The sequence below is a fragment of the Zootoca vivipara genome, chromosome 15 (assembly GCF_965207765.1).
Source record: "Zootoca vivipara chromosome 15, rZooViv2.hap1.1, whole genome shotgun sequence".
Classification (NCBI taxonomy): Eukaryota; Metazoa; Chordata; class Lepidosauria; order Squamata; family Lacertidae; genus Zootoca; species Zootoca vivipara.
This window is the reverse complement of record NC_142598.1, coordinates 34,993,544-35,020,096: the sequence shown is the minus strand read 5'-3', so window position 1 is coordinate 35,020,096 and position 26,553 is coordinate 34,993,544. Positions and strand designations below refer to the sequence as shown.

The 26,553-nt window shown below is 45.4% G+C and overlaps 1 protein-coding gene across 2 annotated transcripts in view; it reads left to right on the top strand.

Moving 5' to 3' along the window:
* Positions 1-26,553, top strand: part of JAK2 (Janus kinase 2) — a 92,154-nt gene that overhangs the window by 31,737 nt on the left and 33,864 nt on the right. For both annotated transcript variants that reach the window (XM_060268854.2, XM_060268857.2), the window contains 7 exons: positions 2,279-2,527; positions 15,718-15,841; positions 20,446-20,563; positions 20,901-21,046; positions 21,595-21,916; positions 23,003-23,122; positions 25,384-25,541. In XM_060268854.2, coding sequence (XP_060124837.2) covers positions 2,308-2,527; positions 15,718-15,841; positions 20,446-20,563; positions 20,901-21,046; positions 21,595-21,916; positions 23,003-23,122; positions 25,384-25,541 — 1,208 coding nt within the window. In that variant the 5' untranslated portion in view covers positions 2,279-2,307. The remainder of the gene's footprint in view (positions 1-2,278; positions 2,528-15,717; positions 15,842-20,445; positions 20,564-20,900; positions 21,047-21,594; positions 21,917-23,002; positions 23,123-25,383; positions 25,542-26,553) is intronic.

Genomic DNA, 26,553 nt, shown 5'->3' with positions numbered 1-26,553 from the left:
CCAGTGAGCACTCAGGGTTGATTTCCTTCAGAATGGATAGGTTTGATCTTCTTGCAGTCCATGGGACTCTCAAGAGTCTCCTCCAGCACCATAATTCAAAAGCATCAATTCTTCGGCGATCAGCCTTCTTTATCGTCCAGCTCTCACTTCCATACATCACTACAGTGGAACCTCGGTTTATGAACACCTCGGTTTATGAATTTTCGGTTTATGAACGCCGCGGACCCATCTGGAACGGATTAATTCACTTTCCATTACTTTTAATGGGAAAGTTCGCTTCAGTTTATGAACGCTTCAGTTTATGAACAGACTTCCGGAACCAATTACACCCATGTTTCAGTTTATGAACGCTTCAGTTTAAGTACTTCGCGGACCCGTCTGGAACGGATTAATCCACTTTCCATTACTTTCAATGGGAAAGTTCGCTTCAGTTTATGAACGGTTACTCCGTGGACCGTCTGGAACGGATTAATCCACTTTCCATTACTTTCAATGGGAAAGTTCGCTTCAGTTTATGAACGCTTCAGTTTATGAACAGACTTCCGGAACCAATTGTGTTCATAAACCGAGGTACCACTGTACTGGGAAAACCATAGCTTTAACTATACGGACCTCTGTCGGCAAGGTGATGTCTCTGCTTTTTAAGATGCTGTCTAGGTTTGTCATCGCTTTTCTCCCAATAAGCTTTCTGAGGGAAATAAGAAAAGCTGATATCAAAGGGGAAATGTTTCCTTGGTCCCAGAATTAAATAACAGATGGTGATGATGATGATGTGAACAACTAAATAATCAGGATTTTGCCAGCTTTGAAAACATCAGAAAGCATAGCTTAGTATGGTATGTGTCACAGGCGCGGTAGCGGCTACTCTAGAGTAACGACTCCTCACGACGTTGCCTTTTCATACTTTTATTCAGTGCAAACTATTTACAGTGCAGAGTCAGTACTATGTACATGTTGTCAGTCTGGGTCAGAACCTCCGAATGGAGATTCCCGCGTTTTCCTCCAACAAAGTAGCCTGGGAACATTGAATCTCCGCCCCCGTCGCTTTTTGCGCAATTCCGGGGTTGGCGGGAGAGGTCTTCTGGTTGCGCTTTCCCTGCTTCCCACTTCCTTTCCTAAGCGGAGCAGTGGCTCTGCTACCCTACCTGAGCCATGCCCTCTACTTCCTGATTCCCCGCTGGAGACATCCCCCTCCCCGCTCCCACTGGCGCTGGGAGAGGAGCTTGTGCTTAAGATGGGAGGAGGCTGTCTGTAGCTGCTCTCCCTCACAGTATGTAATAATAAAGAATACAGAAACACATTTTAATGGTTTTGTAGTAGTTCTTTTGGTGTTTTTTTTGGGGGGGTGTTTGTTTTTTTGCAATAGATTGTCTAATTTGAGGAAGTTAAGTGAAAGAGGATCTAAACCTGTGTGCTATTTTTGTCTGGGCTACCTTTTTAATGCAGAAATGAAACTTCTGAATCTGGAAATTTTGTTAAGTAGAACGAGCTTGTTCAGGAAGTGGAAAATAAGAATTCCCTTAACTTTCTGCAAGTTGGCATGACCAGAGCCTGCACCTCTTCAGCAAACAGCAATGGTCTGCCTCGGTTTCTTTCACTGTTTCTCCACCATGACTTTCAGAAGTTGCTTCCACAGCATTGTGGAATGAGAGTTCTAGAACAGTTTCACCAAAAAAAAAAAAAGACAGTTTCCATTAAGTGGTTTCAGAAAGCCACTTCAGGATTTGAATGGATGGTATTAAGCAATGCCTTCAACAGTGTTTGCTTGTAGAATTATTGAATTTTTGGAAACAAGTGGGCGATGTTGGGTTTTCAACATCGCAGTGTATCGCCAGCCAAACATCGCGGTTTGACGATATACCTTGATGTTCAGAAAAGCTGCAATGGACCCAGCCGGCGAGATTCCGGGTGAAACTGCCACAACTCTCATCGTGGGAGCTGAGGCGCTTTCACCCCACTGCCTTGCGGGCTGTGGCCAATACAGCTGGCCCCAACCTGCTGCTCAACCTGGGGGCAGAAAGGCTCCTGCCCCCAGCTGAGAGAGCCCTAAGACTCCTTGGCCAGGTTCTGTTGGGGGCGGGAGAGCTCCTGCCCCCAGCAGAGTTAGCCCCAAGGATGGAACTTTTTTTGGGGGGGGGGGAGAAGGCGTTTTGGAGCTCCTTGTAAAGAAAGGCTAGGGGGAACCCCCAAATCTCCACTGTCATTCCAAATCAATGCAACGTATTCTAGATCTTTGAAAAGGTAACGTGACATTTTTTTCTTTGTGGATCTCTTTCAGGCCAAAGCTATGAACCTTAAAATGTCGTGATGGCTTGCCTTACGATGACAGAAATGGAAGGCCCGGCTTCATCTACTCTCCACCAGAATGGTGGCGTCCTTGGGAATACGGCCGTTTCCACGCACGCAGAGCCACTGCTTCGAGTTTACTTGTATCATTCCCAAGGAAGGATGGACGCCGATTATCTACAGTTTCCAGCAGGAGAGTATGTTGCAGAAGAGATCTGTGTTGCTGCTTGTAAAGCCTGTGGTAAGATCACACGCCCCATTTTCCGTTGACTGATGGAAGCGTTTCGGCTTCACTTTTCTAGGATTTGGCAAGAATCGCAGATCAGAATGGCGCTTTGCGGTTCAGGCAGCCCCAGCAATGTTCCTTCAGTGCTCTGCAATCGAATGTTTGAACAACTGTCCTGGGGGCTGTTGGAACAGCTGTGTGCTACACCTCAAAGCCCTGACAGTTGAGGCTTCAGAAGAGCAGCTCTGGGAGGGAAAAGTGGTTTGCTCCAGCACAGGAACGGTCGTTTAAGTTCCAGATTGTTCCTTTGCAGCCCCACCCTTACCCACATCTGACATCCCCAAGTTTGACCCACAGCCTGGAGGTTCGCCCATGGTTTAAAGGTAAAGGTAAAAGGACCCCTGACCATTAGGTCTAGTCGTGACCGACTCTGGGGTTGCGTGCTCATCTCGCATTATTGGCCAAGGGAGCCGGCGTATAGCTTCCAGGTCATGTGGCCAGCATGACAAAGCCACTTCTGGCAAACCAGAGCAGCACATGGAAACACCGTTTACCTTCGCGCTGTAGCGGTTCCTATTTATCTACTTGCACTTTGACGTGCTTTCGAACTGCTAGGTTGGCAGGAGCTGGGACTGAGCAACGGGAGCTCACTCCGTCACAGGGATTCGAGCCGCTGACCTTCTGATCAGCAAGCCCTAGGCTCAGTGGTTTAGCCCACAGCGCCACCTGGGTCCCACAGCCTGGAGGTTCGGCCATGGTTTAGTGTCATGCAAATGAGCCTTGGGCTCCCCCCTCTGCTTCCCCCCATTAACTGCTGTTTAGAATGGTCAGAACACTGAACTGTAGTCACTCTTAACTACAGCGGTACTTCTGGTTGCGAACGGGATCCGTTCCGGAGGCCTGTTCGCAACATGAAAAGGCCGCACCCTGAAGCGACGCATCTGCGCACATGCGTGACGCAATTCGGCACTCATGTGCAAAGCACGGTTTAGCGCTTCTGCGCATGTGTGCGCACCGAACCTGGAAGTAACCCGTTCCGGGACTTCCGGGTTCGGCGCATCCGTAACTTGGAAAGACGTAACCCGCAGCGGACGTAACATGAGGTATGACTGTACTATTGAAACAAGCCAGCTTCGTGTAACATAGCTCGAAATAAAGCATAGGTAAGACTAACAGGGTTGTCCAGGTTTGGACGTAACTCAAACCAGAAGTTAGTTAATATGGTCTCCTTCTGACTAGAGGGGGAGCATACTTCACATAATGCTGACACGTTCACAGAATGCTCAACCATCGTTTAGCATTTCACCTAAACAAGGCTTTTGTTGGTGTGAGAAAAAGAACAGAACCTGCGGCTGGTGCTCACAACGTCCTGTTCCCCTCGGAAGCTGCGGTTGTCTTTTGAAACCGTAGGTTCCGCTTCACTCAAGCTGCCCCTGATATTCTCTGACTAGACGAAGGAAGCTCTTGCTGAACCAAATGGAAAAAAAGGTGCTTTCAAAAGAGACCCAAAGTTTGGATGATATCTTGATGATGTAGGTGACAGTCACCGGCCCTTCTCGCTCCTCTGGCAATTTTAGGATTTCAAACATCCGATTAAGAATTTGCATCCATGCATTTAAGAAAATGTGACCAGAGCTCAGAGGCTGCACATTTTTCTTCGGAAGGCTTGGGAAGGAAAATTGTTCAGTGTAACAGAAATCTTAATGTCCTTAATATCATTAAAAGAAATCAGTCTATTTTGTGGAATTAGAGAATAGTTTGGTTCCATATTTTTAAGCTGCTAGTGTCATTAAGATTGTCCATTGCTAACTGTTGGAATTTGATTAATAGCATAACATCTGCTGATGTATACTTTCTGGTGACAACTCCTGCATGGGTTGTCCCTTTTTTAAAATCTTTGCCAAGTATTTCTATTATTGAAGTAAATATTGTAGTAATTGCTTAAGCCAGAGTGCTCAATTTTTTTAAAAAAATTACTGGGAAGGTAATTGTAAGGCCATATGTGTTGTATCCTGGGGTAGTAGGGGAGCTTTCTGGTGTAGTCTCAGAAGTTCTATCACCCTGGAGAATGGGAAAGGTGACACGGGAAATAATTTAAGGTTGCCAAGATCAGATTGTGTCTTTAAAATATACATATTGGACAACATGTCTGTTCTACCCACCCAAGATACATTCAGATGCCCTTATAGAGCCTTTATGTAACCTAGGGGAAATTAGAGTTCCATCTTGGGAGTCAAAAGATGCGTCAGGAGAACGTACTATGGAACACTTTATTCCTTCTTTTTCACCATCTCCAATCTATACTTCACTTGTTCATGAAGGTTTGATTTAACCCACCAAATTACACTGATTCAAAACAGTGCTCTACTTTTTGAGTTTTGGAAGACAAGGAATGTGAGCACTGCAGTTCTGTTTGTAATCTGAATTCATAGCATCTGGTAGATCATTGGTGGTCTTTTTTCCCTTTTCCCTTTAAATCAGCGAGTGGTCTTAAGCAGGTCATGGAGCACCTGGAAAGCATGGTTAAGGAAGCTTTGTTTGGCCTTTGGTCATGCCGGTGGTCTATGCATATTCATGCTTGCAAAGAGTTTCCTTATCTATTCCTTGCTATTACTGACTTAATTTTCTTAGTACCTCCAAGTATGAACTTAGGACTGTTGTTCTGTCAGTGCTTCTGTGAAGGATGTTATTTGTTCACTTCTCTTTCTGTGCTAAGCGGTGCACCATTTGTGGGGTGTGGTATAAAACCATCCATCGGACTACGGCTCTCCATGTGAGGCGTTTGTCTGGAACTGTTGGATTAAGCTTTGCTTTGTATCTAATGTGGCTCGGTCCCTTTCTGTGTTTCCATGCATTGGAGCCATGGAATGCTTATTTATGTAAGTGTTCATTCTTCCTTGCAGTCCATGCCTTTATCCTGTGTTCGGGAGGAGGTGCCTTTTCAGGAGTGTGTTGTTTAGACCAGTGGTCCTCAACCTTGGGCCTCCAGATGTTTTTGGCCTACAACTCCCATGATCCCTAGCTAGCAGGACCAGTGGTCAGGGATGATGGGAATTGTAGTCTCAAAACATCTGGAGGCCCAAGGTTGAGGACCACTGGTTTAGACAGTAGGCTAGCATATGCACACGTGGCTCCTCGTTGGTTCAGAGGTTCTGCTTCTGCTGAATAATTCCACTTTCATAATTCCAATCCCCTCCCCCTTCTCACAGGGTGGCCTTCAGCATACAAATCTAGGAAGTATAATGCAAGAGACAGAACTGTGCCTGGGTACCAGAGGTTTGGCTAATAATCAGTAGTATTCCTAACTCAGTCCATTCCATGGAATCCAGATCTCCGTGGCCTCAAGCAAAGTTCCTCACCATTCAAGATCCGGGGACTTTGTTCAAACACATTTCATAGAACGTAGGATGCTGTTTTATACCACATGAGTCTGTTGGCCCATCTAGCTCATAATCTGTCCACCAACTGGCAGCTGCAGCTCTCCAGTGTTTCACACCAGGTGACATTCCCTGGCCTATCTGGAGATGCACAAGATTGAACCTGGGACCTTCTGCAGGCAAAGCTTGCTCTGCTACTGAGTCATGGCCCTTCAGCTATTGGTTACTTTCTCTGGCCCTTATCCCTGGAACAGGGATTTCTTGGGATGACGATGATTGAAATAGGCCAGTATTCTGCTCCTCCCCAAAACCTCTGCCAAATTTATTATATCACACAGCATACAATCAATCATGGCAGAAAACCACAGTCCATTCCCCCCACCCCGCGATCTGCAAGTGTGGTTCCTTACCATCAAAGGCAATGTGCTAACGGAGGGCCTTCTACTTTTACCACTAAGAAGTGATTGGCAATACAGGGCGAGTTTGAGCAATCCATGGTGTCAGGGGATTGTTGCGGCTACTCCCGAGTAAAGACGCTCCAGTCCGCTCTGTCTTTAAGAGCTTTATTGTGCATACTATTTGCAGTGCAGAGACATCAGAAAACATGATTGCCTAGTTGCTCCCAGAATCCGGCAATACCGTCTTCCGGTTTCTGGTCCAACATAAGAGCTTGGGGACCTCAAAACGCCTCCCCTTCACCCTACGTCTGGGCGTGCACCTCAAATCAGGCGCTGGAAGGGGCTGCGTCCCATCTCCCCTCTGTTGGCTGGGACGTTGCTGTGACTCCGCCTTCCTTCCTCTACTGGCCATCGGTGTCGGTGCAAGGGCTCAGCAACATCTCAGAGCCCTCCCTCCATACCGCTCCAGTCCTCCTCTCTCGCTCCTGACCCGCTGCTGACGCTATCGCTGGGCGAAGTGCTGGTTAGGATGACTGGGGGAGGCTCCCTGTAGGGAGACCCCCTGACACATGGGTTGGAGGAAACCGGGGTTGGCTGCAAAATCCAAATGTGGTAGATTGGCACGTTGGTAAGTACTTTTCGTGCACCCTGCGTCTTATATAAATAAGATCATCAAACACTTTTGAGACAATTAAACGTGGATGGTTAGACAACGAATTTCAAGAAATTAGTAGCCAAATCAGGATAGTGTCTGTGCAGGTTTGGGGGTGGTGCAGTACAGACCGCCAATGGCGACTTATTTCTACCACCTGACCAACCCGAATCAAAGCAGGTAATACACACTAGTGAGACTGAATGTGCTGCCATCGACAATACTACAGGGGAGATTCCAGAAAATACCACTTGCAGAGAGACCATGGCCCTGTGGACAGAGCTGTATAGAATCGGTCGTGCAGTGTTCTTTTGCACTGCCCCTCGTATCAGAGAATTCCATCTTAAGTTCATTAATCAGTTGGTTATTAGCAGAGAGTGGCATTTAGATGAATGTAAACTCGCCTTCCTAATGTTGACCCAGGATGGGGATAGCATGGAGATAGTAGCCAGGTTTCTGCAACAAGCAGAATGTTATACAACAGTTTTGTAATTGTTAGATGAATGGTTTTCTTGTACTGAACCTTTGGGAATGTTGTCTATATGCCCATAAAGGTTTGAGATTGATTGATTGATTGATTGATTGACCTTTAATGGATGTTACAGGAACTGTTCTCCAGCGGCTAAGATGCCAACACACGAGGATAGCAGATTTACCATGATTTATATTTAACTACTAAACACCCAAAGGAGACACAAGTCCATTACATGGTTACTTAGGAGATAAATTCTAAAGCCCTCATTATTTTGCAAAGAGGGCCAAACCCGATCTCAGTGTATTGCCCTCACTAGCCATGAAATTTCACACAGGCACAAGCAAGGATCTGAAACGCTGCTCAGCATTCTGACATGTTGGCTTGAAATACAAGGAGGCTTTTGTCTGTCTCTGTACATAAAGTACAGGTTCTGCACTGCTGTCCCCTCCGTTGAGCTCAGCTAGAGCATTCCAACAGCGAAAAAGAACCACTTGCAAGTTAAATACCCCCAAGATAAATATGCCCAGGACCTCTCAACCAAAGTAGAAGCTTTTTTCATTCCTGGTCTAAAGCTATTTATTACACTCGCATACATGCGTGAGTCTCCTGTTCTGGAATATGCAGCACTGGAAATAAATTAGCTCAGTTACATAAATGTACAACTGAAAGCAACTTAAATTATTAAAATACCTAAGCAGCAAATGTTCTCCCTAGCTGAACTGAATGGGTAGCATAAAAATAATATGCCAGTGTTGTTTAGTGGTTAAGAATGATGGACCGGGATGACGAGGGTTCAAATCCTTACTCAACCATGAAGCATCTTGGGTGATCTTGGGCCGGTCGCAGTCTCTCAGCTTAACCTGGCCCACGGGGTTGTTGTTAGGATAAAATTGAAGGGGAGGAGAACCACTTATGTCACATTAAGCTCCTTTGGGAAAAGGTGAGATATAAATGCAGTAAGGTAAAGGTAAAGGGACCCCTGACAATTAGGTCCAGTCTTGACCGACTCTGGGGTTGCGCGCTCATCTCGCATTATTGGCCGAGGGAGCCGGCGTATAGCTTCCAGGTCATGTGGCCAGCATGACAAAGCCGCTTCTGGCAAACCAGAGCAGCACATGGAAACGCCGTTTACCTTCCCGCTGTAGCGGTCCCTATTTATCTACTTGCATTTTGACGTGCTTTCGAACTGCTAGATTGGCAGGAGCTGGGACCAAGCAACGGGAGCTCGCCCCGTCACAGGGATTCGAACCGCCAACCTTCTGATCAGCAAGCCCTAGGCTCAGTGGTTTAACCACAGCGCCACCTGGGTCCCATAAATGCAGTAGGAATCCTAATAATAACAAGAAAAACAATACTGTTGGAGGCAGGGGAGTGATTGAGGCCCAGTAAGCAGCAGTCTCTAGGGCTGGGCGATATTTGGTTTTCAACATCGCCAGCTGAACATTGCAATATATATCGATATATCATGATGTCTGAAATAAGGATGGAAGAGGTGAACATGTGGGACTTGGCGATATTTGGTTTTCAACATCATGATATACCACCAACTAAACATTGTGATATGCCAATAGATCGCAATGTCTGGAATAAGGATGGAGCTATGTGCAAGAGGCAGGGGAGAGCTGAGCTGGGAGACTTAATAGGGCTGCAGGAATCAAGAGAAGCCTTGGCTGGCTTAACAGTTTTTTCTCACATTGTGATTTTTGCATAGGACAGACACACACCCACACCATGATTCACAGTATATTGGCAGGTCAGAAATTATGAAACCGATATCACAATACCGACTTCAAGAGTGACTGGGGAAACCCAGAATGGGGTATTAATAATAATAATAATGATTTATACCCCGCCCATCTGGCTGGGTTTCCAACAGAAAAATAAAACACAGTAATCTATTAAACATTAAAAGCCTCCCTAAACAGGGCTGCCTTCAGATGTCTTCTAAAAGTCTGGTAGTTGTTTTTCTCTTTGACATCTGATGGGAGGGCATTCCACAGGGCAGGCGCCACTACCGAGAAGGCCCTCTGCCTAGTTCCCTGCAACTTGGCTTCTCGCAATGAGGGAACCGCCAGAAGGCCACCGGTGCTGGACCTCAGTGTCCAGGCAAAACTATTATTATTATTATTCAGACTGGTTTTGGACAATATATTGATATATTGCCCAGCCCTAGTCATCTCTCTGTAAAGAAAATCCTTCATCAGTGTAATAATAAATAGGATCAATCTATCTTCCCCTACATTTTGGCTTTGTGACGAGCAGGTTCAGCTCAGTACACATAGCAGCAACGTGTCAAAAGCAGAATGCAGCACCTTGTCTGAATTTAAACTGGCAGAAAACTGCAACAAAAGGCAAATTTTGGGCAGAGCTGCAGCTTTTTTTCCACACCTCTGCAATTTCTGTGTGTGCTGGCAACCATGATAGCTGAACATAATGTAAGACAATCATCCCTGAAATTTATTTAGAACTTGTTAAGCTACTGTAAGTAACAACCCAGCCTGTGAAATGACAGCAATATGGAAGTATTTATGGATGGAACTGTAAATTCAGTATTTTCAGGATTTGAGATGTGAGCAACAGAAGAATGTAGAGAATGGCCTATGTGATATGTGAAGACTGGTTCTATACAATACAGTCGTACCTTAGTTTTCGAATGCCTTGTTACTCAAACGTTTTGGCTCCCAAACGCTGCAAACCTGGAAGTGAGTGTTCCAGTTTGTGAACTTTTTTGAGAAGCCGAACACCTGACGAGGCTTCCACGGGTTCTGATTGAGTGCAGGAAGTTCCTACAGCCAATTGGAAGCTGTGCCTTGGTTTTCGAACATTTTCGGAAGTAGAACGGACTTCCAAAACGGATTCCATTTGAGAAACAAGGTACGACTGTAGATGTGTTTTAATGCAGCTGCTAAGAGGGGAAAACATCAGGGAAAGGAGGGACAGGAAGTCAAGAAGAAAATGTGCAACCCAAAAAAAATGATACACATGATTGGAGTTATGTAATAATTTGTAAGGTTTAATAAAAATGATTATTTGAAAAATGCTTGCAATACTAATAACACCCAATTTTCAACTGTATGCAATGGGTGTGTATGTAAACAACCAGCCCAAAATCTGTACTGCACTTAGAAGGTTTTAGATTTGGCTATCAGTCCACAGAGCAGAAATGCATTCTGGTGCTAAGATTATCCATCTGGGATGACAGCTGAGTCAGACAGGGGATTAAGATGTGTCTGTGACCTCTAGCATTCTTGCCATCTTTTCCCACAGCCAGAAAGTTTCACTTACAGTTTTCCACAGTAATTGCCAGAGCTAGAAAATCTTGCTTTTCTGTCGCTAACCTTCCTATCTGGGTTAACACCTGATGCCAAAAGGGTAAATCACCTAAACCCCTTCTGCTTTTTTTTTTTAAGTGGTTTTTGTTCTTGCTCACGGAAAGCTCAAGTTGCAGACACATTTGGTTCCTCTTGAAATCTCTGCGAAGTAAGATTGCCGTGCTCCCTATTGCTCACCTTCGTATGCAAGGAAAACTAGTGCTTTAATCGAGATTAGGTAGAGTATTTAGCAAATGATGGTGCAGTTTAGTGAACAACGCCCTTCCAGAATGCATAACGGTGGCCCTTCGAAAAAATTAAGCCAGGTTGTTTTAGGAGGCACTGCAGAGTAGAGCTGGGCGATGTTACGATTAATTGTCTGAAACCGGTATGATGTTCAAACTGTGATACCGGTTTCAAACTTTTTGAGCTGGCCCACAGCTGGTGGCCAGGAAGCCAAGATGTAGGGCCAGCTCAAGTTGCCTTTATCAGCTGTGAGATGGGCAGTTTATGGGTTTCTCAGCTGATCAAGCCTCCTGCAAACTGAAGTGGGGGCCAGCTTGTTTAAACTGCTCCTCTGAGGGCACGGCAGTCTCAGGGGCCGGCAGGAGCCTGCCCGCCCTTGTCCCCATATAGCTGCTGCTTGTGGGAGCCAGAATGGGGGGGGGGCTCGTTCAACTTAGTGAGCTGGGCAAGTCCCCATACCTCTTTGGCTCGTGTATCCAGGAGCTTCTGGAGCAACGGAACAGCGTGACGGGAACCAGAGCGCACAGAAACGCCGTTTACCTTCCTGCCGCAGCGGTACCTATTTATCTACTTGCACTGGCGTGCTTTCAAACTGCTAGGTTGGCAGGAGCTGGGACAGAGCAACGGGAGCTCATTCCGTTGCGGGGAATCGAACAGCTGATCTTCTGGTCGGCAAGCCCAACCAGTTTGGATCACAGCGCCACCCGTATGTCATGGCAGAAGTGTAGGGACTGGGATAAACAGTGAGGATCAGAGTATTGCATTAGTTCCCTTCCATTCTGGTGCTTTTAGTCTTTCTGAAGTGCATTAGTTTTTATGATTATTCATTATCTACAGTACTTACATTTTGAAATGACTGCGGAACGGCTGGAGTTCATGGGAGTGCAACAAAGGTGTATGAGGAAAGGATAAATGCACCTTTTTGTGTTGGTTATGGAAAATCCCCGGTGTGACACCAGCCTTTCCCACATAATCCATAGCCCCAAATACCTGTATTTTACACTCTTCTATACAAATAGATGTAGGCTGCTTTGTAAAAATGACAGGAAATTACATCAAACGTTCATCCTGAATCATTATTTCTTCATCAGGTTTGTAAAGAGTCCAGCTTGCTTATTACAACATGAAATTTCAACATATTTCTGCAAATAATAAATATGAATTGCTGGTTAAGGCTGAATTGTTCCTTGGCCATTGTTCTCGGGTGTTTTTAGAGAAGGCAAATAAGCTTTTTGTTTCAAATGGAAAGCTGTTAAGCTAACCAATCTCACGTTGCTTTAAAGCTGGGACTTTCCATATATTTGAAACCACCAGCTGCCAAACTCCAGTCCAGACAAATGTCGGCTCATTCTGCCGTTCCGTTGGCACCGAGAGAGGTGCTTCATTAAAGCTTCATCTCTCTCTCGTTATGCTTGAATGCTGTTCTGCCAAATTGATGTCCAAAGTGACTCACAAATGAGTCACCTTTTGCTTAGCAAGTGATTGCTGCAATATGTGAAGACTGGTTCTATACAAACAGAAGCTGTTGAATGTTTTGCTTTGCTTTGGTGGAGCATATCTGGGGGTTTCTACCCTAAGAAGAGCTGCTCTTTCCCCAGGCAAGGTCAAGCAGAGTTCTCACGGTGACATTCTCCCATCTTCTGTTGTGTATCTTTTCTTAGCCATGTCTTCAACCTTGTATATATTAATCCATTCAGAGCAGGAGTCCCAAACTAAGGCTCGGGGGCCGGATGCGGCCCAAATACCTTCTAAATCTGGCCCGCGGATGGTCTGGGAATCTTTTTTTTAAAAAAGCATTTTATTAAATTTTCCAATTAAACACATCTCACAAATAACAAAACAAGACAAACACAACATAAACACAACATTTTTCTGTTAAACATCTTCTCAATTGTTACAATTCTCTTTGCTCTGCCGAGCTTTGACTTCCCTCCCTCCCCCCAGTCGGTTTTTTTGTCCATTCCTGTCTTACAGTTTCTTTATTCCTCTATCTAAAGTCAATTCGTAGGATTTATTTCAATCCTGCGAGTGTTTTTAAACTTCTACAGTTCTTCTCCATATAGTCCACAAATTTACTCCATTCCTTTTGGAACTTTGACTCTCCCTGGTTTCGGATCCTGCTAGTCAGTCTTGCTAATTCCGCATAATCCATCATTTTTGTCTGCCACTCTTCAATCGTCGGTAACTCCTGAGTCTTCCATTTTTGGGCTAATAAAGTTCTAGCCGTGGTTGTCGTGTACATAAATAATACTTGGTCCTCTTTCACAATCTCGTGTCCTATAAGTCCTAATAAAAAGGCTTCAGGTTTTTTGGGAAAGTATATTTAAAAATCTTTTTCAGTTCGTTGTATAGCATTTCCCAAAAACTTTTAATTTTATCGCATGCCCACCACATATGATAAAATTCACCATCCTTCTCTTTACATTTCCAGCAAGTTTTACTACTCATCCTATACATCTTAGCTAATTTTACTGGTGTTAAAATACCATCTATACATCATATTCAAAACATTTTCTTTCAAGGCAGTGCATGCAGTAAACTTCAATTTCAAGATGGTCTGGGAATCAGCATGTTTTTACATGAGTAGAATGTGTCCTTTTATTTAAAATATGTCTCTGGGTTATTTGTGGGGCATAGGAATTTGTTCATTTCCCCCCAAAAAATATAGTCCGGCCCCCCACAAGGTCTGAGGGACAGTGGACCGGCCCCCTGCTGAAAAAGTTTGCTGACCCCTGATCTAGAGCCATAGTCTTCAAAACACAAGGAGACAGAAGTTACACAAAAGTGCTGTTGTCTCTCATCACGTTGCCTGAGCCAGTCCGCAGAGCACTGGTGCTTAAAAGCAACCTTTCTCCTCTCTGAGCACCATTGGCTGATTTGACTGGTCTCGCTTTGTCATGGAGCTAGTTTAAGGTTACCAGGGTTTTTTCAATGAATCCGGGGACACTTTAAATAAATAAATACTACATGTTCAGGACATTGATGCTGCAGCAATGGCAGTGGCAGAGGGCCAGCCGCCGCCATGATCTCAACCACCACATTTCCCCTTCCTCTGAGGCTTCTATCTCCTTTCTCCATGAGCCTGGGCTGCCCCTGAGTTGTTGGTTCTTTGGTGGTGGTGGGGAAACGGTGCGCGGTGGGTCAGGCATAGAAGGCGGAGAAGGAGGGCCGGGAGCGGCAGTGGGGCTCGGGCAGCGCGATGCCTCCCTTCCCATCGGAGCAGCCCCAATCCCATTCCTACTTGCATGCAAGCAAGACGGGGTGGGGATCCCTCAGCTGGGAAGGGAGGCTTCCTGTTGCCTAACTGAGAGATCCCTGCCCCCTCCTGCTTGCACGCAAGCTCTGATAGGCAGCCTGAAGCCTCCCTTCGCAGCTGAGAGATCCCCGCCCCGCTCCTGCTTGCACGCAAGTAGGAGTTGGGAGGCTGCTCCGATAGGCAGCATGAAGCCTCCCTTCGCAGCTTAGTTGCTGGGGTCAGGGAAGGTGGAGGCAGCCCAGAAGCTGCATCTTTGAGCCCCTGCACCACCATCCTATGGGGACTTCCGAGCAGCTCCTGAAGCCAGCCAGAGCCAACTGCTCCGGGCTGCTGAGACAGCCGCTGCTGCGTTTCCCGGGGACATTAGATGAAATCCGGGGACATTCCGGGGATGGAATTTGTCTGGGGACATATTCGCAAATCTGGGGACTGTCCCCTGGAAACTGGGGTGTCTGGTAACCCTAGGCTACTTCACACTTTGCTCTTCCTGTGTGCACTCACAACCTCCTTTCCACAATGCACACGACTGTAACCAGGTGAGTAAAACTGAACTGGGTTGTATGTTGATAGGCTTTCCCCAAACTTGGATCTCCAGCTGTTTTTGGACTACAAAGCCCATCATCCCTAGCTATCAGGACCAGTGGTCAGGGATGATGGGCGTTGTAGTAGAAAAAAACCCACCAGCTGGAGATGCAAGTTTGGGAAACGCTTGCTATTGTTTGCTATGGTTTTTTTTTTTAACTTACTTTAATGCCTCTTGTAAGGATCCTGCCTTGGTATGATTGTATACTGAAAAACAGGATATATATATATTTAAAGAAGATGAATAAATGTGCAAATGTTCAAGTTAATTTGGATGCGCAGAAGATATTGAAAACAAATTTAAGGAACCGCAGAAAGAGGGGGGTGGAAGTCAAGTTTTGAAATGTCAAAATGAATGTAAAATTAGTGAGATGCATAAAACTAGTGAAATGTATAAACTTGAAAGGTATAAATAAATAAACAAAATCAAGAAAAAGAAAAACAGGATATAAATAACCTTTTGTAAACCTCTCTGCAAGATCCATCCTAATAGTGGTATAAAATACCTTAAACAAACAAAAACAAGCAAAGAATTGTTCTAGTTGGGTGTTGGAGCTGTTACAAGTATTTCAAAAGCAGATGTTCTGTTTACTGAAGCATGTCTTGGAATGGGTACCACATTAAGGGATGAGCAGGCCTACCTCAGCCCTCTTTCTGCAATGTTATAACTACCGGTATTTATTGTTTTGGCGTTGTCTGTTGCTTTAGCCGAACCAAATTCAGTGTGATCTGAATGTTTTCTTTTCATAAGCTTTTCCCCATGGCAACCTCTTCATAACCTAAAATCCAAAAGAAAGTATTAAACGCCTGCGGGTGTGGCAAGTAAAACAACTGCTTAGCAGCAGCACCTTTTCAACGCAGGAAGCAGATCTCGCAAATAAAACATCTTCGTCCTTTCTTTTCCTTAGGTATCTTGCCGGTGTACCATAACATGTTTGCACTAATGAACCAGACGGATAGATGCTGGTATCCTCCGAACCACACCTTCCAAGTAGAGGGATCAGCCAGTCTCACTGTTCTCTACCGGATAAGGTTAATATCTTAGCTTGTACTTGTTTAAATCAAAATGGTTTTTGTTTGATCAGATTTCTCTTAAAGGAATATAGCGTAGGTTGAAATGATTGTTTAATTTCCTACGGCTTTTTAAAATTTCCATTTAATTATCAGAGGGGTTCATAATAGGAATAACGCTCTTTGTCCATACATTTTACAGTCAGTTTTATTCCATGTGTGTTTTATGGAGGTTAAAGCAAATGCGCATGAAGTCGGGGACAGACCCCTGAAAGCTGACGGACTCACATGGTGACCACTTTTACTCCTCCTTGAAGTAAACTTGATTATCTATTTTATTTAAACCCAGAGCTATTTAATTAATTTGATGGGCCCATTTATAAAAAATAAAAAATAATTTCAGTGGAATGTTCTCTTCTTCTGTTTCTTCTTCAAATAAATGGATTGTAATGCAATTACTGTACAATTCTAAGCATGTAGGTGTGAGTGTTATTTCCAGGTTGCAGCATTTTGTTTCTGGAAATAAGCAGTTGTTTCTGAACAATGGCTGCATTTCAACTGTGTCCTAGCAACCAAGGCATTCCCATCGCTCTAGTCATATAACCATTTTGCATATATTTCCAGAATGTAAAACACCTGCGGATCAGTGCGTGTACTTCTGTAGTCTAGAAAAATTCCCATTGAGTAGCCCCCATCTTAAGGATCAGTGTGCCACAGTGTGACTTGCCATCACAAACATAAAGGAGATTTTAAAACCATTTTGCCATAATGTTTCTGGGGAGGCCAAACTGCCTGTTCCTTTATGTCATCATGTCAGCCAATGATGAGGGTAGGAGTTTCGGGAAACTTGCCAGAGTCCATAAAATACATAGATACAGGCTTTGTTCAGAAGCGTATTTACCATGCCTGACAATTGTCTCGAAAGAGCTGCTTCTTCCTTCTCCTCTCCCAACTAAGCCATGCTTCCTAAAATGGAGATTGCATGATGCACAAGAAAGTATACGTTTACTACAAAAGAGACACAAAACTTTTGATTCCTGAGTATGCTAAAGCGATATTCTTGAGCGATATTTTGATAAATTGTCTGAAACTGGTGTTTGATGTTCAAACCGTGGTACAGTGGTACCTCGCAAGACGAATGCCCTGCAAGACGAATTTTTCGCAAGACGAATGTGTCTTGCGATCTGATGGTGACTTGCAAGACCACGGGTGTCAAACACAAGGCCCGGGGGCCTAATCCGGCCCGCCAGACCTCGTCATGTGGCCCGCGTAGCCGCCGCCGACAGTAGGCGCTAACAGTAGTTCTGGAGCCTGTGATTGGCCGAGGGTCAAAACCGGGGGCGGGGCTGCAGGCGGAGGCCGGGGCGCTGGAGCCGCGCTGATGGCCTTGGCCAGGGACTTTCAATTTCGAATGAGGCTGAGGGAGGCGGTGGCACAGCGGCCAGACGGGGAAGTGAGATGCAGGAGGAGGAGGAGGAAGCCCGCCGAGGAGGTAGGAAAGCCCTACAGGCACCGCCGGCAAAGTTGGTGCCGGGACGGAGCAGCGCTGGATTTTTTTTTGGCGGGCTTTGCTGTTGTCTCCGAGAGCGAGTGAGGCGGCACTGGGGAGCCGCCACCCGCCGCTTCCCTTCCTCTCCTCGGCTGCATCCGGGAGGTGGGCAAGCGAGCGGGCGAAAGGGACGCGGAGTGAGCCTGAGGGGGAAGTAGGCGAAGCGCAACAGCCGCTCTCTTGATGGAGCCGGGTTTCTCTTCCCTCTTCCCCCGTTTTCTCCTCATAGACACTCGGGAGGGTGCCTGGCTTTTGCTCTGCCCCCCCACCCCCGAGCCGCCCTTTGGCTTCTCAGTTCTGGCGGAGCTGCTCCCCGGGGGGGCGGCTGGGAGGGAGGTTCCTTCTCTTCCCGCTCTCTTCCCGCTCTGCCGCCGCCTCCTCTCAGCCCCTCGTGATGTAGGGCTCCAGATGGAGTTGCCTCGCGGTTTGAGTAGGTGGGAGGGGAATTTTTTTGGGGGGGTTTTCAAGCCTCCTCTGCCTGCAGTCCCGGTAGGGAGAGGCGGCGGCGAAGACGACAACAGCGCGGGTGGGGGGAAGAGCAGCTCTGAGGCGAAGATGCACGACCGCTGGGGCTGCCGCCGCCTTCCTCCTTGGGAAATCCGCTGCCCTCCCTCAGCGCAAGGGGAAGGGACTCTGGCGCTGAGGAGGGAGGATGCAAAAGCAAAGCAGGGAGTTGGCACTGCACTGCATGTTCCTGCCCCTCTCCAAAGCATGGGGTGGGTTGCAGCGTGTGGCATCCTGCCTAGCGGGGTTTGGGTGTGCGCAGGGCGGGAGAGGGAAGCCCTCTTTCCATCTGCAGGTTTTTAATCCCAGCAGTGGTTTTCTCCTTCCTGCCGAAGGTTTAGTTGAGCCCCCCCCCCCGGAAGCCGTCGATCCCCACCTTTTGTTCAAATTTCCCTCGTTTACATCCCCTCCCACACACGCGCCACTACGCAGGAATGTGATCCGCGTGGGGGCGGGAATGAGCTTACATTATTACAAAAAACAGTAATAATTGAATGCAGTGACAATAATTTATGATAATAAAGAGTGGACACATAGTCCTACAGACACAACCGGCCCTTTGAGGGTGACCAAACTGCTGAAGCAGCCCACGATGAATTTGAGTTTGACACCCCTGTGCAAGACGAATTCGTTTTGCGAAAAATTCGTCTTGCGAATCACGGTTTCCCATAGGAATGCTTTGAAATTTAATTAATGCGTTCCTATGGGCAAAAAAAGAATTCAGTGCATTCCTATGGCAAACCGCGATTTGCAAGACGAATTTTTCGCAAAAACGAATTGACTCGCGGAACGAATTAAATTCGTCTTGCGAGGCACCACTGTACCTGTTTCAGACTCAATACATCCACAATGTATTGCCAGCTCAAAATGTGCCTGCAAAGGCACAGGCAGGCAGGCAGGAAGACAGAGCCTGAGAAGTTGCTTGCCTTGAACCTACACAGGCTCCATCCTCCTGACTGCCTCCGGCTTCATCCAGGTGGGTGAGCTGCCACTACCTCCTTGTTGGTTGGTCACTCCTGGAGTGACAGACTGACTGACTGAGCGGAAAGAGGCAGCCCCCCAATTGGGCGAAGGTGGAGGCAGGCAGGTGGACGGAGCGTGAGAAGGTTTCTGGTGAGTACCTTCCCTGTGTGCACCTTCCCTGTGTGCCCCTGGGCTCACACGAGCCAGAGCAGTTTGAGGGCTCACTCAGCTGTAGGGCTGGGTGATGTATCTCAGCTGTTTAAGGTGGGGAAGAAGCAGCAGCCGAGATACATTTCAGGCATCACGATATATCCGTAGATCGAGAAATTTAGCTGCTGAGATATCACGATGTTGAAAACCACATATCGCCCAGCCCTCCTTTCTGTGCTGCCCTGCTCTGACAATGTGTTGGAACTACAAGAATCCCTGAACAGGAAGCCATGGCATATGGCATATGAGCAGCCCCAAATTTTACTCATCGCAGTAGAGCAGGCCACAAGTGCCCAGGAATCCAGACTTTCATAGAACCAGCTGCATTTGCCTGCCTGTGATCTGACGTAGTACTTTGCAAACTCTAGAAGATAAGGCTCTAAAACAGGCATAGGCAACCTTGGCCCTCCAGATGTTTTGGGACTACAATTCCCATCATCCCTGACCACTGGCCCTGTTAGCTAGGGATGATGGGAGTTGTAGTCTGAAAACATCTGGAGGGCCGAGGTTGCCTATGCCTGCTCTAAAAATTAGCAAATTTATTTAGTAGCAGTTGTAAGGCATGAATGCATCACGCACATGTAAGTCCCAGAGGCAGTTGCAGACAATGCCAGGGAATTGTGCTCCTTTTGTGACTTCACTCCTTCAGAGTCATACCAGAATAAAGAGGGGGAGGGAGGAGGCAGAGAAGTCAGTGCAGTGCAAATACGCCAGCAGGAGCACCAGATTGCCTCTGCCAATGCGTTTGCACCACTGCTCCCTTGCCTCTCCCACTCCCCATCCTGGTATTCAGGAGCAACTTGGTTGGAGGGAAGCCAGGGAAGCAGTGCCCCCCCCTACTGCCCCATTCACTACTATCTAAAGGCCACTGCTGAAGCTAAAGTAGTTCTGGGTCTGGTCGGTGTCTCAATGGGCGGTTGTACATCACTCTGGGTTTTGAGATGGAAGAAAGGTGAGATAGAAACATAAGAGGCGGGGCGGGGGAATGAGTGGTGGTACTTGACCAGTAAATTGGCTATGAGTTTTGATGTTTGGTTATTTGCTGGCTAAATACCTACTCCAGTGAAGATGGCTCATTTCACGCTGGAAACTAACCTGGCCTTGTCAGGCTCTTGCTTGGCTTTAAGAAGCACTGGTCATATATTGGTTCTGTGAATTGTTGGCCTTTGAGGGTTTTAAAAAAACAACAGTTGGCCCAATGGTTGCAGTATTTACCCTATAAATACCGAAACTTACTATTTGAAAACATAATTTAAATTTAGTGGCAATATGAACTTGTGTGAAGGTATTCAAAGCCCTTGCCCTTTAAGCAGCCTGAATTTCATTAAACAACATGTTTCTAACATGTGTGGTCTTGGCTGCAAAAGCACTGATACGACGTGTCTTTGCTTCTTAACAGGTTTTATTTCCCACACTGGTATTGTAACAGCAATGTGCGAGCATTTCGGTACGGTGTTTCCCGAGGTGCAGAGAGTCCTGTCCTTGATGACATTGTCATGTCTTATTTGTTTGCTCAGGTAAAATTTTGACAACGTATTATTTGGGTATGGATGTTATTTGGCTCTTCTGTGCGTTTTTACTGCTGGAAAATGAATGTCTTCATCCCAATATGGATAATTTCACAGGAATAATAACAATAATATGCAATTATCCTGTGAAATGAAAATACAACAGCCTTGAGAGCCAGCACCAAAGTGTTGATTCCCCTTTGAGATCTGAGCTGATTTCTTTGTTCAAATTAAGTTCAGAGTTGATTCAATAGAAGACAACTCAAGCTGCGATGAAAATAAATGAAAAGAGCAGTAGGCAAAATTCATCAGAATTTCTGTGCCTTCGGGTTTTTTTTGCCTCCAGTGGCGGGAAGACTTTGTCCATGGCTGGGTGAAGATGCCTGTTACTCATGAAACACAAGAAGAATGTCTTGGCATGGCTGTTCTTGATATGATGAGGATGGCCAAAGAAAAGGACCAAACCCCATTAGGCATCTACAATTCTATGAGGTAACTCTCTTTGCGACTACTTCTTCTTCTGCAGCTGTGCAAGTGGAGGAGGGGAGGTGGAGGCAGGAAAGCACAAAACGGAAGTTAGGATCCAAACCATTATTATTATTTTTGCCTGTTACTCCACCTCTTTTTCAAGGAACTGGTTTCCAGTTCATGGCTTCCCCCCCTCCCCCATTTTAAGATTAGGCTGAGAGATGGCCCACGGTGATCCAGTCAACTTGACGGCACAGCAAGAGTTTGAACTTGGATAAGGCATTTGCAGATCCGAGCAAGTTGCCGCGTGCTCCATTTCACCAGATGTGACATCTCCTCTTTTATACAGCCTGGTGGTTCCTAGTTCTGGTCATTGCAGAGAGAAAGTTTGAGGGTGCAAACCCCGATGTCACCAGCGGAATTTGCCTCCTGGTTTTCTGTCCCACTTGCTCATAAGTTAAAAGATTTTGGGATTTAGGACTTACCTGATAGGCTTTTGCATCTTCTGTAGAAGAATACCACCAGCCCCCTTTGATATTTCGCCGCTCACTTGGTTGTCTTTGTGTTCACAGCTACAAGATGTTTTTGCCAAAATGCATCAGGGAAAAAATCCAGGATTATCACATTCTGACGCGAAAGAGGATCAGATACAGGTTCCGCAGATTTATTCAGCAGTTTGGCCAGTGCAAAGCAACCGCCAGAAACTTGAAACTGAAATATCTCATAAATCTGGAGACCCTCCAGTCTGCCTTTTATTCAGAAGTGTTTGAAGTGAAGGAGCCCGGTAGAGAGCTTTCGGGGGAAGAGAGTTTTGCAACCATTGTTATATCCGGAAATGGTGGTATTCAGTGCTCAAGAGGGAAGCATAAAGAGAGTGAGACGCTGGCAGAACAGGTAATCTCAAATAACATTCTTCTATATTTTGTTACTATGAAAGCTTCAAGAATACCACTGGAACCAGAATGATTTGGTTCCATCAATAGAATGCTTACTGGCCAAGTAGAAATTCACATTGTACAGTCAGTTGAAAGTATTGTGGCAAGTACTTTGCAGGAAAAGGTACGCAGAATATAAATGGTGAGAGAGGAATGGGAGGCTGGTGTAAGTTTCTGTAGGTTTTTAGTGCACACCCAGTTCTTTTCTGTGGCTTGGGCAATGCAGGTTCCCAATCCTTTAGTATCAACGCAGACTGTAGTTCCTATTGGTTTTTATTTGTGCCTAGCGCTGAACGGGATTTCAACCAAGTCTTTTTAAGATTACTAGTCTTCCTGTCGTGGAAATAATTTGGATTAGCAGTAGATGTGCCTGAGAAGTGAAGACTGCCATTCTCTGTCCTGCAGTGGTGTTAGAGGAGGATAATAAATTGACAGATCATTATTTTTTTGAATGATCATTATTTTTTTTAAATGCATGGTGGTACACAATTAACTCAACTGATAAAATATTTCCTTTCTAGGTGCTTTATAGACTGTAGGTTGGGTTCAGCAAAGGGGGATTTTCTCTTGAGTGTTCTGGATTTTGCTGCGTATGATGATTCTTATCTAAACAGAGATCAGCAAACTTGAGTAATGCTGTCTGTGCACACAGATGGTAGCCTTCTTAGAAATAAGACCCCAATCCTGCTCTGCAATCTGTGCAGTTGTCAAGGTTAGCCTTTCATCAGTTTATTCTGAACATCATTGCATAGAGAGGGATTTTTCCCTTGGGAAACTCTTCCTTTGAAGGTCTGCCTGATTCAGAGGCTGGTAGCTTGTGGTAAAGATGTAAAAACCAAGAATTTAGCTGCCATTAATAAACATTGTGAAAGGGGAGTGGAGAAGGCTCAAACTTATTTTTCTGGCAGGAAAGGATGTTTCTTACTACCTCAGAATCAGGCTATTGAGAATAATGTTACAATTGCTCTGTTCCAGTTGATGGCTAGAAGGTTGATTAAACACTCAAAAAGAATCCGTTTCCTAATAAAGCAACATCTTTTCGCAGGAAATACAGACCTATTGCGATTTTCCCGACATTATCGATGTCAGTATTAAGCAAGCCAGCCAGGAAGGTTCTGGCGAGAATAGAATTGTAACCATTCACAAGCAAGACAGCAAGAATTTGGTAAGAGTGGCTTTCCCCTTTGATTACCTTACATTTCTGTGCATTACTTGTCTAAACAAATTGGATTTGTTGCTCTGCGTTGTTTGCATATCTGCCATGCTGGACCATTAGGCAAGTAAGTTAGACTGTGACTTTCACAGAATGTAGCAAAAGCAACCTGTGTGTTCTTAAAGACAACAACCCTCCTGTTCCGTTTTGAGGCAACAACACCATAAGCCTTGGCTTTCCTCATGCATTTTGCACAGGGAACACACGATGGCACATTTACATAATTTTGAAACATGGTGGAAGACAGATTTTTCCCCCTTCATTCTTTGTTAGACACACCTTACTAAAAATCTAATATGTGTGGTTTGTTGTTTTTTTAATCCCCTTTAGGTTGTAGGGCTGGGCAATATCTGGTTTTCAACATTATGATATACAGTGGTACCTCTACTTACGGACTCGATCCGTTCCGGGGTGCCATTCACACCCCGAAAAGTCTGTAACTAGAGCACCACTTCTGCACACACACGCAGCGCGATAGAGCTCTTCTGCGCATGTGCGAAGCCCGCAAAACGCTTCTGCACACACGCACACACGGTGAAGTATACACTTCCGGGTTTGCCATCTTTGCAAGCCGAAAAGACGCAACATGAACCTAACCCAACAGAAGGTACAGTATGACTGTATATCACCAGCTAAACATCGTGATATACTGATATATCACAATGTCTGAAATAAGGATGGAGCTATGTAGAGGTATTGGCTGGCTTCATAGTTTTCCCCACTTTGTGATTTTTGTGCATGTGCGCACACACACACACACACACACACACCACAGTTTGTGATATATTGCCAGGTCAAAAATTACGAAATCACAATATGGAATTCAAACCTGTTTTGGATGATATATGGATATATCGCCCAGCCCTATTAGGTTGTAAACCTGTGAGCAGAAAGTGCAGTGGGTCAGCAGGCTTTTTTTCATTATATGTAGTTCTGACATCTTCTGTATGCAGGCACTAGAGTCATTCAGATTTGGGGTATGAATGATTTGCACGATGTATTGGCCTGTATGCACAGATATGAAATGTGGCTTCAGAGATTGGGGCGTGGAGCCCAACTCCTCACCTTAATAAGGAGTTTTGAATTCCACTGCTGACTTTCCTAAACCTTGAATAACCTGGGCCTAAATCACAGTTGTGTAGGTGGGGGCGGGGGCCGGCATTTGCTATTTCTCTCTCCTTGCCCTGTGCTGCTCTTCACACACCTGGTATCCACATGTGGAAAGATTGGCATAGGAATTACTTGCAGGTAAGCCCCTTTCCTTTATAGAAGGGAGAATACCTGGAGTATGGCTTTTTATGTTAATCACTTCAGGATGTTTAATGGGGAGTGATTGATAAATGAGACAAATATTTTTGTACTTTGACAGCAACCTGTTCAAATCGATAGCCGGTGCTGGTATTCCCTGTTCAGAATAACATGCTGTTTAATCTATAGTAAAGTTTTGATTCAGGCAATTCTTTTGTTCAGCTTCAGTTGGGAATAAGTGTACATTGGGTCTCTCCAGAGACGTTGCCTAAGAAAATGCATTTTTCTGAAGTAAAATACAGCTTAATCGCAGGGGTCAGCAAACTTTTTCAGCAGGGGGCCAGTCCACTGTCCCTCAGACCTTGTGGGGGACGGACTATATTTTGAAGGGGGGGAATGAACGAATTCCTATGCCCTACAAATAACCCAGAGATGCATTTTAAATAAAAGCGCACATTCTACTAATGTAAAAACAGGCTGGTTCCCAGACCGTCTGCGGGCCGGATTTAGAAGGTGATTGGGCCGGATCTGGCCCCCAGGCCTTGGTTTGCCTGTTGTTGTTGTTGTTTAGTCGTTTAGTCGTGTCGTACTCTTCGTGACCCCATGGACCATAGCACGCCAGGCACTCCTGTCTTCCACTGCCTCCCGCAGTTTGGCCAGACCCATGTTGGTGGCTTCGAGAACACTGTCCAACCATCTCGTCCTCTGTCATCCCCTTCTCCTTGTCATCCTCTTTCCCACCAACTCATGAGGTGGCCAACCCATGCCTACCCATGGCTTAATGCATTCACCAGACCATTCATAATCCTTGTCATGGAAATGGATGCATTATTCATTTCAACACTCGTGGGTTAACGCAACAAAACGATCAACCATCGGAAGTATGTGCATCCAATTAGTGTTAAGTTTTATAAGTGTATCAGAAAAAATATATATCTTACTATCTTTCTCCCTTGCCTTTGCAGGAAGCTGAATTTCAGTCACTAAGAGAGGCTCTTTCTTTCGTGTCATTGATTGATGGATATTACAGATTAACCGCAGATGCCCATCATTTCCTCTGTAAAGAAGTAGCACCCCCTTCCATCATTGAGAATATTCAGAGCAACTGTCATGGGCCAATTTCGTAAGTGGCATGTTTTATAAGACGTTGAAAAGGTTTTTTCCTTCTTTAACCCTGAAAGAAAAGAGATGGCCCACTTTGCTCGGGAGGCAATTGCCCTGGTTCGTCAAGGATAATTAATGCCAAATCTTTTAGGTATGTGCAGATGTGCAGCTGGATACATGCTTTATTTGGCTCGTGGTGCTCATTTTGGCACAGCAGGAAGTGGCTGGATGTGCACACCTTCACCCAGGAACACTTAAAAAAATGCATCTGCCATTGGGTATTTTTTAAAAAAATATACAATAATATATTTCCCCTATCTCTCTTTCTCTCCCTGGAAATACTGTGAAACCTTGATCAAAACATGTGGGAAGGTCTCTCAGTGTCTCCTTTTATAATGAATTCATGTTTATTCTATTCAGGCACAACACTTAATGCAAAGTTTTAAGATGTTTTTTCTTTCATTCTCAGTTCAGTTCTGAATGTGTCATACAGTGAATAGAGAACAGTGAGTTTAAGGTCTTCCAGCCATAACCATGGTGATGGTATATGCGGTCATAGACAGAGAACTTCTTAATAGGTTCACTGCAGGATCTGGCAGAAATAGAATTTGAAATTGTGGAGGAAGAAAAGGCAATTCAGATATCAATATCTGGAATTGAGCACAGAACATTGCTAGCAAAGGAAATTGCTTTTGGGCTAAGTGTTCCCTTCTTGTGAACTTTTCTGTAGGCTTGAGGAAAAAGAAATATTTCCAGCTGTGAGGGTTGTTTTTGTACTGTTGTGTAGTATTGCCTGTTTCTAAAGAGCCCAGTGTCTCTGTGTGCTTCAGTTAAAAGTCCATCATAGGGGTTTCTCAGCCTGTTAACCAGAGGGGTAGAAAACACCTCCTTGCTAGTGGAAGGCAAAGGATCGCCCCCGCCTCCAGCTTGGGCAAGAGTTGCAGACAGTCTTTTTGAGCTCTTCTGAGCTCTACTTCCTGACCTCACCGTTCTTTTTATTATTACAGTGGTACCTCTACTTACGAATAACT